The sequence below is a fragment of the Lissotriton vulgaris genome, chromosome 10, assembly GCF_964263255.1.
Source record: "Lissotriton vulgaris chromosome 10, aLisVul1.2, whole genome shotgun sequence".
In the NCBI taxonomy this organism is placed as follows: Eukaryota; Metazoa; Chordata; class Amphibia; order Caudata; family Salamandridae; genus Lissotriton; species Lissotriton vulgaris.
In genome coordinates this window covers 631,861,545-631,878,021 of record NC_141698.1, presented here as the reverse complement: position 1 = coordinate 631,878,021, position 16,477 = coordinate 631,861,545, and the positions used below count along the sequence as shown (strand labels likewise).

The 16,477-nt window shown below is 44.8% G+C and overlaps 1 protein-coding gene across 2 annotated transcripts in view; it reads left to right on the top strand.

The window, feature by feature from the left end:
- Nucleotides 1-16,477, top strand: part of KMT2C (lysine methyltransferase 2C) — a 1,555,522-nt gene that overhangs the window by 37,590 nt on the left and 1,501,455 nt on the right. For both annotated transcript variants that reach the window (XM_086941472.1, XM_086941471.1), the window contains exon 2: nucleotides 3,704-3,813. In XM_086941472.1, coding sequence (XP_086797598.1) covers nucleotides 3,704-3,813 — 110 coding nt within the window. The remainder of the gene's footprint in view (nucleotides 1-3,703; nucleotides 3,814-16,477) is intronic.

The following is a 16,477-nucleotide window of genomic DNA, read 5'->3' as shown; positions in this document are numbered from 1 at the left end:
GAGTTTGGATAAGAGCTTCTCTGATTATGCCAGGACTAATACTATTGTAGGGCTTGAATAATACCAATGCCCGTATTTTTCCACCTTTCCACATATCTACATACTGGGGCTGGAGGAAGCAGTAAGCAATAGTTCCAGGGTTGGAATGCTCTTTTTGAGTCTGTGCAAACCTACTAACGTTCATATTTTAAGGGTTTTCACCAGCTTTTCTCAATTTGTTTCCCATTGTGAGAAAGGTTGGAGCGTATTGGGGCCCTGCAGAACACCAAAGTGATTGCCCGCTCCCAAACTTCCGCAACCTGACGCACTATGAACAGTAAGTCAGAAGGAACCTGAGATCCCATTAGACATACCGGAAGATCTGCTCCCTTGTCCCACTTCCCTAGCATGGCCTTCTCGGTATTTGGACCCTCAGCACACCACATTGCCCCATACTGCAGTAATCCTGCAAAATAATAGAGGCTACAGTCCGGGAGATACAGGCCTCCCGACTCCATATCCAGCTTTAATACCTCTAGCTTCACCCTACTTCGCCGGTCGGCTCACGTCAGGGAACTCAGAAGGCTGATCATGGTGTTGAAAGTGGTACGTGGAATGCAGCAAGGGGAAAATTTAGGACATAGAGGCAATCATTCCCATAATAGAGAGGGGGATCTAATGGAGGAGTCTAGACCTGTAGCTTGTAGCCTCTCTGAAGTACTTGCTCAGCATGTCAGAAATTTGCCTTGCCCAGAAGATGACTGTCTAACGGCTAAATCGAAACACAATAAAATTATACTACAGAAAACCCTACATTCTTTTATGTGCAGACTGTGATAGACACATGTGGCCTTAATTGATATATTTACTTGTATACACATTGCTTCTACATTTTTGCACTAGTTTGTGATTAGTAGAAGCACTTTATCTCTGGTATTGTATTATTCATTTAAACACAATTTTCTCCAGTGAATTGGTTCTGCATCCACTTTTTGACTGTGTACAGACAAAGCTATGTTTATACACGTTGAAACCAATTCACTTGAGAAAGTTTTGTTTTTCAGTAAATGCCTGCTACACTTCGATATATCTGTAACTAAATCCTGTAGAATCCAGTGTAGTTTTAAGCTTTTTACCCAGATTTCTGTTGAGTAGTGTCAGTTGCTCTTGGAAGGGGGCAACAAAACCTCTGCGCAATGGGCTATCAGTGGATTGTCGCCCAAATAGATAATCGGTGAGCAGTCCAACTTCTCAGGAATGTCTCAACCGACTAAAGAAGCTTGGTGAAGGAGCACTGACAGGCCAATGGGAGATAACAGAATTGCCAAAGCAGGTTGTTATATGGAACATGAGATATGTTTGATGGTGGGCATTGACAGATAGCTGACATTCATGTCAACTGAACCATCCACTAGCTTACCAACAGAGTGTCTGTGAGGGGTGAATGCCATCCATTTTAAAATGGAAATATTGGGCCCAGGTATTCAGGTATGTGAGGTTTATTTCAGTTTTCGGCCCTTGTGTGTCTTGCAGACCAAGAAGATGGGACTCCCAAAGCTTTTTAGGAAAGTGGCCAGATAAGTTGCATTGTTTCTCACATATTGTTTGACCTCATATTCGACTTGAATGGTTTCTTCTAGAGTAAAAAAGGCATAAATGTGGGAAGGTGATGCAATTGGAACAGTACCTCGGTGAAATCTATGCAGTAGTCATTGATGGTTTCGAGGAGCCAAGGTTCTGTAGTAGTTTTTCTCCCCATTTTTGTGGGTAACGTTGGATGTGACCTCCTACTGGTGCAGAAAGAAGAGGAAAGTAAAGGAAGAGATGTGAACCCACCAGACCAGAGGTAGATCCCAAAACAGATTAAGAAGGGCTTTGTTCCAGCCACACCTCCTTTCCGGCCAAAAATCCTTTTCCCATGGAATTGAAGCCTTCTGTGTCCATGGGTGTAGACATGGTAGGACAGTTAGATCCCGCTGGTATTGGGACTTTTTGTCAGAAACTTGTATATTCGTTTTGGTACATTCCAGGGAGGAAATGATGTTACTGGTCTTTGACATGTTCTTAAGGATGTTGAGATCGAACAACAGTTAACTAGATGTGATATTTTGGCAATTGGGATTAATGTCTGCAATCTTGGGATACAGTTGGCATGGCGGTATGATTACCAAAATATCCTACTTCTTGGATCCACCCCCAGAGATCAACAGTTCAACCTCATTGTCTGTCTGAGTAAGTGTAGACGTCTTAACTAGAGGGCTGTTGATTTCTAGAAAGAGGTCTTGACCTCATTTAATGGCTCGATCAGTGCTACTCCTCTTTGCTTAGCCAGAGTGAAGGAGAACAAATGCAAACGTATGGTCAACTCTGTGGTAACACAGACCTTGTACTCAAGCATAGGTGTTGGCCCCTCTGCTTCAAGGGTAAACCTTTAACTGCAATTCCACTGCCTGGTAAATAGGACTACATAATTGCTTGGGGACCATTTTTTTCTTGGGATGACAAAGCCTTGTGGGGGTCAAAAAGTGGTTAATTATTGAAGCTGAGACAGAATGAGCCTTTCAGAGTAAGGGGAATCCCAGAGGAGCTCTTGTCTGAGCAGTTTAAGAGAATAATCAGTATTCTTGTCATAGTCCACTTCCTCACTCGCCACTTGAGATTAGGAAACAAAATCCACATCATAAGTCTTCCTGTATATTCCCTTAGGAGAGGAGGGCTTCAAACAGTTTGTGCAAAGAAGCTGAACCGGGAGGGAATCTTGCTCTAACCCAAGTACAGCACAGAAAGGTGCTTAATGGGAGCAGTGTAGGATTAAGAGTGTTGTTTTTTTTAGGTCTTTCCGATGTTTTCAGTATACGATACACAAATGGATATTCCTTTTCTGCTTTAAATAAAAGCACAAAACAGAATCTTTGATTGTGAGGAATGATCCAAGAGTTTGGGGGATGTATCTGTCTCAGTAGAGAGCCTGGTGGGAGCCACCCGCAAGGGATGAGTGACATGCAAAAAGACACTGACCAGATTCTTCATGTTTTTGTTGAATACCAGAAGAATACAGATGTTCAACAGAAAACAATCTTAAGCAAGTAAGCAATTAGATTACGCGTACAAATATACCCCCAAACTTTTATGAGAAGTTGTAATGGGAAAATATTTGGAAAATTATTGAACCTGTTCGGTCAGTCAAAATTTGTTTAACAACAAAGAGAGTAAAGTAGTTCAAAAGATTCATTTTTTCCATTTACTTTTTCTCATGTCACAGATTTTAAATGTTTTACTAAAACTAGGACATGCTGTCTTTCGTAATTATGTAATTTTAGATATTAACAATAATTAATGTTTTACATGGAGAATCCTTAGATTTTCTTCTTCGATTGCAATGCATTTCACAGTCGAGTTAATTTTCTCTTATTTCAACCTATAAATCACACAGTCATAAGTATTTTTGTACGAATCAAATGGATTCACATTCAGTTGCCTACTTGTTCATGCTTTTGTTTTTTAATAAACCCAATTGTATTGTTGTTCGACAGCTCTCCAAAATGTTGTATGTTTTAATTTATGGATGTAGGTGACTCTTTAACAATTTGATGTCATCGTAATTTTTTTTAGCCCATAAGGTCCCTGTTAAAGACCGTTTTCGTTATCACATTCTCTTCAAATGTGTAACTTATTTGAAATAAAGAAATCGTTTGAGACTTTTAAACTGTGATATTCTTTCTAGGTCACTGCTGGGCTCACCACCGCTGTGCAGAGTGGTCACAGGAAGTATGTCAGACGGAAGACCAGGGACTGGTGAATGTTGACAAAGCAGTTGTCTCAGGGAGCACAGAAGTGAGTAAACAAAACGACTCGCAAAAATAGCATTTGACGTTTTAATTGTTTTAATTAGTTTTATCGGTATGGACAACATAAGGGGGGCATATACACCTTTTAGAAACAAAACAGCTCCTTCCCTTTCCCTCTCAACCCAACTAAAACTTAAAGCTTTGATAGTTTACCATTTTAGTTTTTTATATGGCTAACACATGGTGATTCACCTAACCAACAAGGATTGGCAAAATTGTTATCCAAGTAGACTAGTCATATTTACGTCAACATCCTAATTACCGTCCTGCTTACTTAATCTGGTTCAGCAATTACAGACCGACTCAACAATAAATATGATGTCAATTAAACACACTGAATAGCACATAATTTCTAAAGAATATACCTCTGCATAAATGTAAAGAATGCACCAGTTTTATCTTGTCATGATTCTCCAACCAAACCCTTTGGTTACTTCCATATCACTCGTAATCTTTTGCTCTAGGCATTGGTATTATCTCCTTAAGGAAGAGTTAATATTGTTCCAGGGCCAGCCATTGAAAATAAATATGGTGGTTCTCTCTCTCCTATCATTTTCCCATAGTGCAGAAATTGGTTGTTGACTCAGCCTACATTAGAAATATGATGATGTAAGTTCTGCTAACCTTACTTTATCCATCCTGCATTTTACCCTAGTCTTTTTTAGGTCTCGCCTACTCCATTCCGCAGGAATGAGTATACGAGTCTAATGCAGCTAAACCACTACTTAAACCCAAGGCTCTCAAAAGGCTCCCAAAAAGCGGATTTCGAGAAGTGCACAAGCTTGCCCGAGCCTTCTGCCTATTAGCCTCCCTCCCACCTCCCCCCTAATTGTTTTAACTTTCACAGCCTCGAGGCCGTGAGCTACTTGAAAGAGATCCGCTCCGCAGCTAATCTGACATCAGCATCTCTCCCCCTCCCACGGCCGTCCTTTCTGCCCGCCTCGCACACCACATACAAGCATGCCCCACCACATAATGTGCACCGTGGTTATTTTTTGACAGTGTGCGATGCTTTGCACAATATTCCAGTGCATGTTTCTGTTTGTTTTAGCTCGCCAAAGCGCACGTTTTCTTCAGTAGTAATGCTTGTCTTCCTCCCTGCCTTGTCTCGCCCGTGTGGCTCTCCCCTGCGCCCTTCCATGATGCGCTCTCCCTAGTGTGCTCCCCCAACCCACGCTGCTTTCATATCTGCGTCCTTCTCAAGCTCCACCTTGCTATTGCATGTTTGCTCTCCCTGCACCATCTATATTGTTCTCTAGCTTCTGGGACCCATTTACTTCTGCCCTCCAATGTTGCTTCAGCCACTCTCAGGCTAACCTCCTGCTCCCCCTCTCACCCCTCCCATTTGTTCTCTATTCTTGCATTTGTTCACGGCTGCCAGGCCACGACACCACATCAAAGGGCTTCTCCCAGCGTGCGCTCTGCGGTTTAAAGGCTCCCAAAAAGCGGATTTCGAGAAGTGCACGTCCTCGTGCACGAGCTTGCCCGAGCCTTCTGCCCATCAGCCTCCCTCCCACCTCCCCCCTAAATGCTTTAACTTTCACAGCCTCAAGGCTGTGAGCTACTTGAGCGCCCTTCCATGATGCGCTCTCCCTAGTGTGCTCCCCCAACCCACGCTGCTTTCATGTCTGCGTCCTTCTCAAGCTCCACCTTGCTATTGCATTTTTGCTCTTCCTGCACCATCTATATTGTTCTCTAGCTTCTGTTACCCATTTACTTCTGCCCTCCAATGTTGCTTCAGCCACTCTCAGGTTCCTCCCCCCCCCCACCCCTCCCATTTGTTCTCTATTCTTGCATTTGTCCACGGCCGCCAGGCCGTGACACCACATCAAAGGGCTTCTCCCAGCGTGCACTCTGCGGCTTCTCCTAATTATTCATGGCCGGCCGTGCTCTGCGGCCTCTCCTCCCAAAATTATTCATGGCCGGCCGGCCGTACTTTCAGTTTCCCGGCCACCCCCCACTTCTCATGCTTGTCTTGTTTTATGAAATGTTACTCAATTACCTTGCTTTAAACAAGAATGCCCTTAAGACTTTCTAAACAGGCTTATTCTGCCACCCTTATTCTGCTGCTAAGTGCTGTTAGTTTAACTCGCACAAAGTCACATTACGTAAAGAGAGGCTATATCCAAGTGAGTGCTTTACCCATCACCCACTCAAACTGCTGACCTGTTGCTCCGGCATGTACACAAGAGTGGCATACGCTATGCACTACGATCGCTGCATTGCATGCGGCCATATTGCTTGTGCTGTTCACTTCTGCTAGCACTCCTTACTGTCACCAAGCTAGCTCTCAGGGAGTCTCTTGTGTGCTTTAGCCTGCAGTTTGTTGATGTAAACATCCCACGCATTCCGCTGGGGCGCCACTCCCTGCTGCACAGACCGTGTTCTCTACGTTACCGTTTTGACAGCCGCCCACTCAGCCAGAGTCCTAATGTCGGGGCGGGAGTGGACTTCTGGGGTATATCTTCACAGCGCTTCAATGGTGCAAACCCTAGTTTCTCTTGTGCAGCAATGTGCCAGAAGCGCGTCCCTGCCTCGTCTTCCCAGCGCACACACCTACTCACGCCACTGAGCATCAGCGATGGGTGGTAATACGACCCAGAGGTGAGCGGAGGAAATTGCCAGTGCCCACCACACCCAGCGATCGTAGTGCGTAGATCGTAATGCCTTCTGGTAACACATAGGCACCCGAGTGACTTACGACACACTTAATATGGCCAACAGCAAATACATGCAAACAATACATTCTGCAGGACCGCTGCTGCACACATGCATTGATGTCAAGAAATGGAAAAAACACTGGTAAATGTAAGCATAATTGTATAATAGCTTTACTGTCTTTTTGGATTTTTAAATTACCTTACAATTGTGGCGTTGGCAAATCGATTTTGGTGCATCCTACCACTGCCTGCCACTGTTATCATAGCATACCGATCATTAAAAATGCTGACTCTCAAAGGCCCCGATCTTTAACATCGGGTGAAAGTAGCTTGTATATATAGTCATCTTATGCTCTCGTTATTCCTCATTACAGAAAACAAAAGAATGCTAGCTAATGGGACAGCAATTTACCATTTTTTACGGGTTTCCTATTCTAGTTTGCTTTTGTAGCTGAAGACTTAGATATCTTGTACACTTTGATACGCAAGACCCACAGCACTCACAGTGATTACACCATTCTCGAGGTGCCTTCCACAGGTGAGTGCCACTTAAATAGGTGATAACACGCATCATTCCCTGTTTGTCTCCACATCCACTAGTTTGAACACATTTCCTCGGACCTTGGTATCGGACAGCCGTGTTGTGTTGACGTTAATATAGAACTCTGTGACTGCCTGTGCCTTGCATTAAATACATTAATTAATGCGATCACAGGCATGCTTGTTGATATTAGATATGCGACACCCTGCGTTGTTCAATATCCAACATGTGATACAGTTGTTATACAGAAAGGCGTTCTGCCTTGGAGCTGCTTACTTCTGAAAGCTAAGACGTCTTTATAAACACACACAACCACACACGCAACCACATACACACACACATAACCACACAAACACACAGAACCACACCCAACCACACACACACCCAACCACACACACAAGCACACACACACAAGCGCACACACACACAAGCACACACACACAAGCACACACACACAAGCACACACACACAAGCACACACACACAAGCACACACACACAAGCACACACACACACAAGCACACACACACAAGCACACACACACAAGCACACACACAAGCACACACAAGCACACACACACGCACAAGCACACAAGCACACACACGCACAAGCACACACACACACGCACACACACACGCGCACACAGGCACCCACACGCACAACACACACAACCGCACACACAACCACATGCACAACCACACCCACACACACAACCACACTCCCAACCACACACACAACCGTACACACAACCATACACACAACCACACACAACAGCACAACCACACATACAACCACACACACAACCACACCGTCAGTGCACAGTTTCACCAGGCACAGACACCATCAGTCGTCGGTGCATGCTTTCACCGGGCACAAACACCACCAGCTGTCAGTGCACACTTTCACCGGGTACAAACAACACCAGCCATCAGTGCACGCTTCCACCAGGCACACACCACCAGCCGTCAGTGCACGCTTTCACCAGGCGCACACACCACCACCAGTGCACGCTTTCACCAGCCACACACACACACCACCAGCCATCAGTGCATGCTTTCACCAGCCACACACACCACCAGCCATCAGTGCACGCTTTCACCAGGCACACACACTGCCAGCCGTCAGTGCACACTTCTACCAGGCACACACCACCAGCGTCGGTGCACGCTTTCACCAGGCACACACACTGCCAGCCGTCAGTGCACGCTTCCACCAGGCACACACACCACCAGCCGGCAGTGCACACTTCCACCACAGCACCACTAAGCACCACTACGGCATCACTCAGGGGCAGCACAACATCACTATTCGCTACACAGCATCACTGAACGCCACAGCATCACTTGTCCCCAAAACAGCATCACTCAGCGCCACCACAGCATCAATCTGTGCAACCAACAACTGGTTCAAATATTTTCTGTCAATGTTTCAAGCTTTATTACAAATGTCATAAAAAGATGTTAAATGTTTTCACTTCTGTTCTTGTTAAAACATTGTGATTTGTCAGATCAATACATGTAAGACAGGGGAAAATTTAACATGTACCTTTACTAATGCTATAGATGTAACATTTGCTAACTTTATAACTATTGGCATTTCTAATAACAAAATTAATACTTTTATATTTTGAAAAACAAACAAAAATTTTTTTTTTTAAATTTTACACACCAAAAGCTCAATCTTTTCTATTGCGAGACCTATTGCATTGCAAATGCTTGTTTCCCAACATATTTTCAGTATGCCTTTTTTAACTACCCTACCCTGCTTTTTTTTGTTCACTCTCTAAACTACGGTATTCCTAATGTTTTACTTTTCAGTATTGTTTAATGTTTTGTAGCAATGAAAAGCAAAATCATTTTTACCCTGTGGAATCTAAGTCGTTAAACCATTACATAAAGAAAGACTGACATTTTATTTTTGATATAGTGTTGTTAACGCCCACCTCCTAGGCATGCTCTTATCTCAAAATAAAACTTCTCCACTTTCCTTCTCAGTCAAAACTATATGGAGGTCACAATTTGCCATTACCACATTCATTGCATTTAGTACTGTTCTTATTTTTTATTTGGTTGCAAGGTCACACATATCAAGGTGTGACATGGTTGATTAGACACGCCTATAAGTAAGTGTAAATTCTTAGTATTCTGAGAATCCGTATGTGAGTTCTCTAAATGCTTTTAGGAGAAAATCTAATACTGGGACTAACTCCCTATTTGTAGAGCGTGTGCATATCAACCCTTAAGGTTTCAAGGCGCTGAGGGCTGTCTGGAAGATTAAGTAAGCGATTGCTTAGTCACATGGTGCTGGGCTGAGCTGCCCTGTCACCAGGTATTGAATCGTGAGCACCGTGCTCAAGAGTCATCTGCTCTGGCTGCTGCACCACACCTCTCCCTTGATCCAACTCTGTTGTTCATTATAGGATAGGAAATGTATTCCATTGCCAACACTTGTTTTATTTGCAAGTGCTAATCATTAAGAGCTGGCATTATATTATCTATTTCCCTGAAAAGAGCCTAAGGGTTATCAGCTTTCCGATACTGGAGTCTAGGAGAAATAAGCCATTAAACTAACAGCCAAGCTTTGTCTCAGGCATGCGGTGATGATGCTGAATAGAAGTTCAAATTCCCCTAACTACTCCCTTCAGAAATCACTTTGTTTGACTGTGCTTCAGGCACCCCCAAAAAACACATAATGGCGCTCCAGCATCGGTCGGATATTTTGCTGCAGAATGTGTTTAATTTGGCTTGTGTATTGAGCCTACAAAACAGAAGACTTTATTCTCCCTTACATTATACACATTGCGTTTCACTGATCATTGCTGAAAGTTTCACCTTATGCTTTTACGACTACTTATATGCCCAAATGTCAGATTGTTTTCTATATTAAGTGTCCGTTAAGACATTTTTAATATTAGATGATTAGGGTCCTCATTATTTCTTAACAGCCTTGATATCTATACTACTATTATAAAGAGAGAACTTGCACCTTTTGGCCAGGTAAACTTGGAAACCACAGCGCCAATCTACACACCCGATACATCTATGAAAATGTCAGGGTGTGTAGATGGACATAGGCTATATAAATTAAAAAAAGTACGTTTGTAAACAAAGTAGTCCCCTGAAAGTAGCGCCGGCCGGGACCTAGCACTGGCCACGACACGACGTGTGTGATGACGACAAGGAGGAGGGCGGTGCAGTAATGCCTCGATTTCAGTCTCTCAGGGCTGTGTCTCTCTTCTATGTCTACGGCTCTGCAGCGAGCTGTGGGCGGGCCTCGGAGCTGTAACTTTTGTACACACTAAAGATGGCGACAACGGGGGAGCCGAGTGCCGGGCTGGAGAGTCCGAGCGACGAGTGCGGTGGAGCGGAGGGTCCGCGCTTGAACGCACTGCCCGGAGAGTTGCTGGAACGCCCCCCTCTGGTCCCCAGGACTTACTGCCGCTGACATCTGCCGCGCGGCTCAGAGCTGTCGAAGGTTGCGGGATCTGTGCGGGGCCCGAGGAAAGGTGTGGAGGCATCAGTTTCGGAGGAGGTACTGGGGCGCAAAGGATTTAGGATTAGAACAACAATTCGGGGGGTGCAAGTGAGTCTGGGCGGGAGGGGGGCACGAGTGAGTCGGGCGGGAGGGAGTCGGTGGGGGAGGGGGTCGGGGCGGGCTGCCCCCAGCCCCTTTCTGCCCCAGGCAACGCTGGGGCGGGCTGCTAGTATAGATATATATAGCCTGAATGCTGTGTTAAGTTAGCATGAGCTTTTTAGGAGTTTAAACGCCATTTTACCTCTCTGCTGCTTTTGCACACGACACATAGTTGTTGCTTTAGCTTTGAGCCTAGTAGAATGTTTTTGATTCATACGAGAATAATCTGTTGTTACACTGATATCAGCCTTGCTTGGCGAGCTGTGTCTGTACAGTGAGTGCTGAAACTTTCAAGGATATCTCAACACTGGTTGTTGTGAGCACTGATCTTCGCACGTTCCTAGACATAACATACATGCAGCTGTAGCCAAGTTCTGGCTTTAGGCGCGTTTTATATTGCTTTGCACGAGAGCATACAAACACCCTTGATGGTGCTTCGCATGCAGAAGAGCTGGTTGCTGATGATGTGATCCCTTACCACTAGGATCTTGAGGTAGAGGGCCGCTCTGCTAAAACCCAAAGATACCTTCTTAGATATAATATACTAGCTAGGGAGGGTGAGAATTAGGATTTGTTAAACCCTATTCATTTTAGCATAATACCATGTTTTCACCGTTTTTGTTCTATGGACTAGTGACTATGCTGATTACTTTGTTTCTTATAATATGTTTGCTTGTATTAGCTAAGATACTGCTTTTGAGAACACTGCATTAGTGAATAAATATTTCAAATATGCACGTGTCCTCTTTTACTCCTTGTTCTGGATTGAAATGATTGTATAACGAAAGAGTGTTCATGTGTTCCACGTAACCTGAGGTGTACTAAGTCCATGTTCTGGTTTGTCTAAGCATTGGGAGTTTAGGATGACCAATGAGACACTGATTTCTAGTCTGGTAGGGGATTTGTGGGTACTAAGGTGATTTTTGGCACACCCTAATTCACTGAGGTTCCAAGCCTCTATGCACAGTTCTGTCTGAGCACAGAATCCCTGCGACGGCCTCTGATGGGGTATTGGGCTGGTAGCATCTTTATAACCTGTTGGGTGTGATGAATTTAAAAACAATGTCATCTTTCCCATTGCTGACATTCAAACTAGTTTTTATTCTTGTCCAAGTTCTTGATGTTGCCTCACAATGTTTGGTTTGAGCCACCATTCCAGAGACATCCAGTCTTAGTCAAAAAAGCATCACTGGCATCAATCCCATGACTGGAAGCCACAGGTGTGGCGGCTTCCACGCTTGTGATCAAGTCATGACTACCCCTGTTCTCACGTGGGGAAAAAGAAAATTTCTATTCAAAGAAATGACTGTCGAACAAAAAATGTCATTTATCTTCTTCTCTGCCCCTGCTCTAAAGGATATGTTGGCGAGACAGGGAGAGAGTTCAGAACACGTTTTTCTGAACACAAATCATCTATCAGGAACTCTCGACCAGGGGCACCTCTGGTAGCCCACTGGAAAGACATGAAACACTCATTGGAAGATCTTAAATGGCTCATTTTGGAACACATAAAATGTCCCCTACATGGAAATGTTGATGCACTACGAAGCAAAAGAGAAGTGTTCTGGATATTCACCCTTAACAAGGCCACTACTGGCCTGAATGAACATCTACCGTGGGAAAATGCGACCACTTAACTTCAGTAGAGATTTTCAATGATGTGAGATTACCCTGTAGTGATCGCCATCTCTCCAATTTCCTCTTCTCCAGTCTGCCTTATATTGCCCAAGTATCTCTAGATTTAGTTACTAGTTTGCTCTTTACTATCATTGCATTTCCACTCTTAGTAACCTAATTCGAATTCTCCTATTATCTAGTACTGTTATATTTTGTAATTTTGGCCCCTTTTTCCATTAATTCAATTTCCATTGCGGATTGTTGTTCCTTGTATGTTACAAATTCAGCGCTGTTTATCAATTCACATAACAGCCATTTTCCTGCTATCTTATATCCGCGATTAAACACACTAGCCTTAATATGAAGTGATCGCTATTGCTATCACTCATAAAACTTTATTATTATTTTTTCTTTCACCAGTCTATTTTTTGTTGCCACAGTATTTCTATATCTGGTAACTAGTCTGTCTTTCATGACCATTGTATCTCTACTCTGTATCACTAATTACGAACTTTGTATTTCTTTAGCACTATTTCTCTATTTTTCGTGATTTTGGTCTTTCTTTCATTACTTGAACGTTCATAGCGGAACGCGCTTTTTTTGCTATAAATCCAGCGCTGTTTATCGATCTTCATGACTGCCATTTTTCCGTTACCACATACTTCTGGTTAGCGCTCTAGTTCACTGACACAGTACTAACCTCAGGTGATCTTCATTAGAATCCTGCTGAACGGTATTTATTGAACCACAGTCTCACTGTTTCTAATTGCGTTCCTGGGTGTGGACGTACGCGGAGGCTGCCCGCCACTGAATCGATGTACTCCATGCGCTTTTCCAGCTGAACAGGTATCTTGATTTCCGTCTATCCGACGATCCTCACTTTCTTCGACCCATTTAATACATGCTCATTCTAAGTCTTTCTCCCTCTGTTTTTCCTTTGCCCTGCAGGTCAGAGCGTCTCTAGGATCAGTGACCCCTTGATCACCTATGCTCAATTTCTAAATAGAACGACTGCATGCGTACTCTCATACTCTTTCAGGTACCAGAGCTTTTTTGTTTCCCGAGATACCCTACTACTTGTCAGACTAAAGTTTATTGACTCGACTCTGATCCTCTGGGGTCATGAAACTTTTGGAGCACACGTAATCTGTCTATTAACAAAATTGTACTATCGCTTTTGTTATTTCATTTATACACCGCAATTTTTTTTTCTAAAAAAGGAACTTATTATTATGTAGCCCGCCTAACCGTGTTTATGGTTTAGACTTACCTTTTGATCTATTAGTTACTAGCACCAAAACGGGGACACTTTTATAAACACGCTGCTCCTTCCTTCCACCTTTGGAGAATAACTGTGGAATTCTTCCGTGTTACATATTCGATTCTACGTACCAAGAACATTCTAGGACGATGCTGCACCTTTAACTGAATTCGCTATATCTGTTTCTTCACTTCCAAACAGGTATTTTATGCAACTAACTAAATAGAATCGAAATTTTGGTACAGTTATTCCTTTTTATGCGTAGTTTACTTTTAAAAGAAAAAACCTCACACTGTGTTTTTTGCTCAACCACCTCTATGGGTTTGTTAGTACCCCCGCTTGCTTTTAGTCTTCAGCGTTCAAACGGGTATTTATCTACATAAATACGTTGTTCCTTCTTTCTGCTTTAGGAGGACACCCTTTGAATTCCTCCATCTTGCAAATTTACTTCCATTACGCCGCACACAAAGCTGGTTTCTTCGTACCTGTTTTTACATCACTTACAGGTATGTTATGTGAATCTCTAAGTTGGAAGGTCGTTGACTATCAGAGAGGAGCCATCTCTCTCTCCGTAAGCCACCTTCCTTACATATTGTAGATACAACTTGTTCCTCTTTAGGATCCATTAAGGGTAGACCCTCGGTGTTCTACTTCCAACCAACAGAAACATGGAACACTGTTGGTTTCCCATCAACCATCTCCAGAACCCACTTACCTACTGGAACGCCTTTTCGATAACTATCCCTTGATCATACCCTTTTGTAAAGGCTTCGGTTTATTCATGTATTGATAGAATTTAAATGTTTCTTCTCTTCACTTTTTTGAGACCTTGTGGTTCTTCTTTAGATCTTTCTTCGATTTAGTACGAATGATGTAAGCCCATGTACTTGAACATGTATGTTTACATACTGCTTTGCCCTCATTTGTGGAAAGGGGCGACCACTCGGTCCCCCCGAACGTATGGCGGAGTGCCTCGATCCCCCCGGGAAGCCATTTTTGGGCGGGAGGCGCGTCTCGGCTGGTATGCCCGAAGCGGCGTAGCCGGGGCGCGCCTGTTCCCGCCCTAGAGTGGGCTGGCCTAGACACTGACGCAGCCAGCCACGCCCTCGGGACGGGCAGGGGCGGGTTTACGCCCGCCCTGAAGACGGATAAAAGGAGACGCAAGGCCGGAAGACGTCCTCTTGTTCTTGTGCTCCGAAGCTGCACCTCCTCGCTACACGTGAGCTCGGGACAGAACAAAGAGCCAATTTTGAGCGTTTTGATCTTTTTCTTTGTCTTCCAGATACTTCGTCGAAGAAGATGCCCAGGAAAGGCGAAAAGAGAATGACGACTGACCAGATGGTTCGGGCACTCTTTAAAGATATGTCCGACATAAAGAAACGGTTGGCGGAGCGAGATGGGGAGGAGGGTTCGGGCCCTTCGCCGGCTGGAGGGAGACCTAAGAGGCCGAGAAAGGTTCCAGCCGGTGGGGACGTCCCGGCTCCCTCTGCCCCTCTCGAGGCGCCGACCCCAGTACCGATAGAGGGGAATCCAATCCCGGGGGTCGTCTCCCCGACATCCAAGGAAGACATGCCCCCCGAGCTGGCAGCACAGCTAGCAGCGTGGTTGGGGGATAGTGGTGATGGCGCCACGGCTGCCGAGGCACAGGCGCTGATAAAAGGGCTTCGTGAGAAGAAAGAGGCAGCTAGAGTGGCGGGGATAGACAAGCCGCAAGCGGCAGAAGCTGCGTCCGGTGCAGGTAAGCGGCCATTGCCGATTGCAAGGGACGAGTCAGCACCCTCTCGTAGAGAGAGATTGGGACAACATGTGCCGTTAGCTATAAAAGAAAAGATCTGGGCGGGAGAGTACGTGAATATTTTTTCCCTGCTTGTTGATCATTATGATGTGGAGCATGTGAAAAGTCAGAAGGACTTGATGCATCCGAGTGTTTGGCGCGCAAAAATGGCCGCCTTTAAGGTTAATGAGAACATTGGCAACTGGGGCAATGCATGGGGTATTTTCACATCGATTTTGGGGGAACGTAGGCCCGAGTTGCTCCCTGAGTTTCCCGTTTACCAATCACGAATTATGGGTTACTCGACAACGTATCAAGGTAACCATTGGTTTTGTTATGACAATCTGTTCAGAAAGGAAAAGGAACATAACAAGAGTTTGACTTGGGATTGTTACGATTCGTTAACTTGGGACAAAATGAAAGAATCAGGAATGTTAAGAATGCCATTGGTCGGGAGCAATGTTGTTGATTACTCCCGCCAGAATGTGGGGACGCCCTTTCGACCAAGTACGAGCACCGACGACCAGTCAAGGCCCGCAGGCAATACAGGGAAAAAGGGTTTCTGTTTTAATTTCAACAAGGGGAAATGTACCAGGCCTCCGGGATCGTGTAAGTTCAAACATGAGTGTAGTACGTGTGGGTCGTCCCATCCTGAGTCATCGTGCAGAGCCAGAACGGGTGAGAATGGGGGTAAGGGGGGCGCCAAACAGGTCTAAGCTAGGCCGAGGGGCGCCTTTACCAACCCCGATTGATACCTTGGCAATGATTCCCTGGCTCAGCGAATACCCGGATCGTACTTCTGCCGGGGTGCTACGGAACGGTTTTACACATGGTTTCCGCATCCCGGTAGGGGACTTTCAGGGTGTAGGGATGTGCAAAAATCAACTTTCCGTTTTACAACATACATCGGTAGTGCAGGAGAAAATTCAGAAAGAGGTTAGCCGGGGACGGGTCGCCGGCCCGTTTAGTGAACCTCCGGTACCAGGTTTCGTTTGTTCTCCGTTAGGGGTGGTCCCCAAGAAGGACCCGGGTGAGTTCCGTTTGATCCATAATCTGTCTGCTCCACGAGGTCTTTCGGTGAACGACGCAATTGATCCAGAAGTTTGTTCGGTGCGATACGCATCTTTTGATGAGGCAGTAGCCATCTTGAATCGCCTGGGGCACGG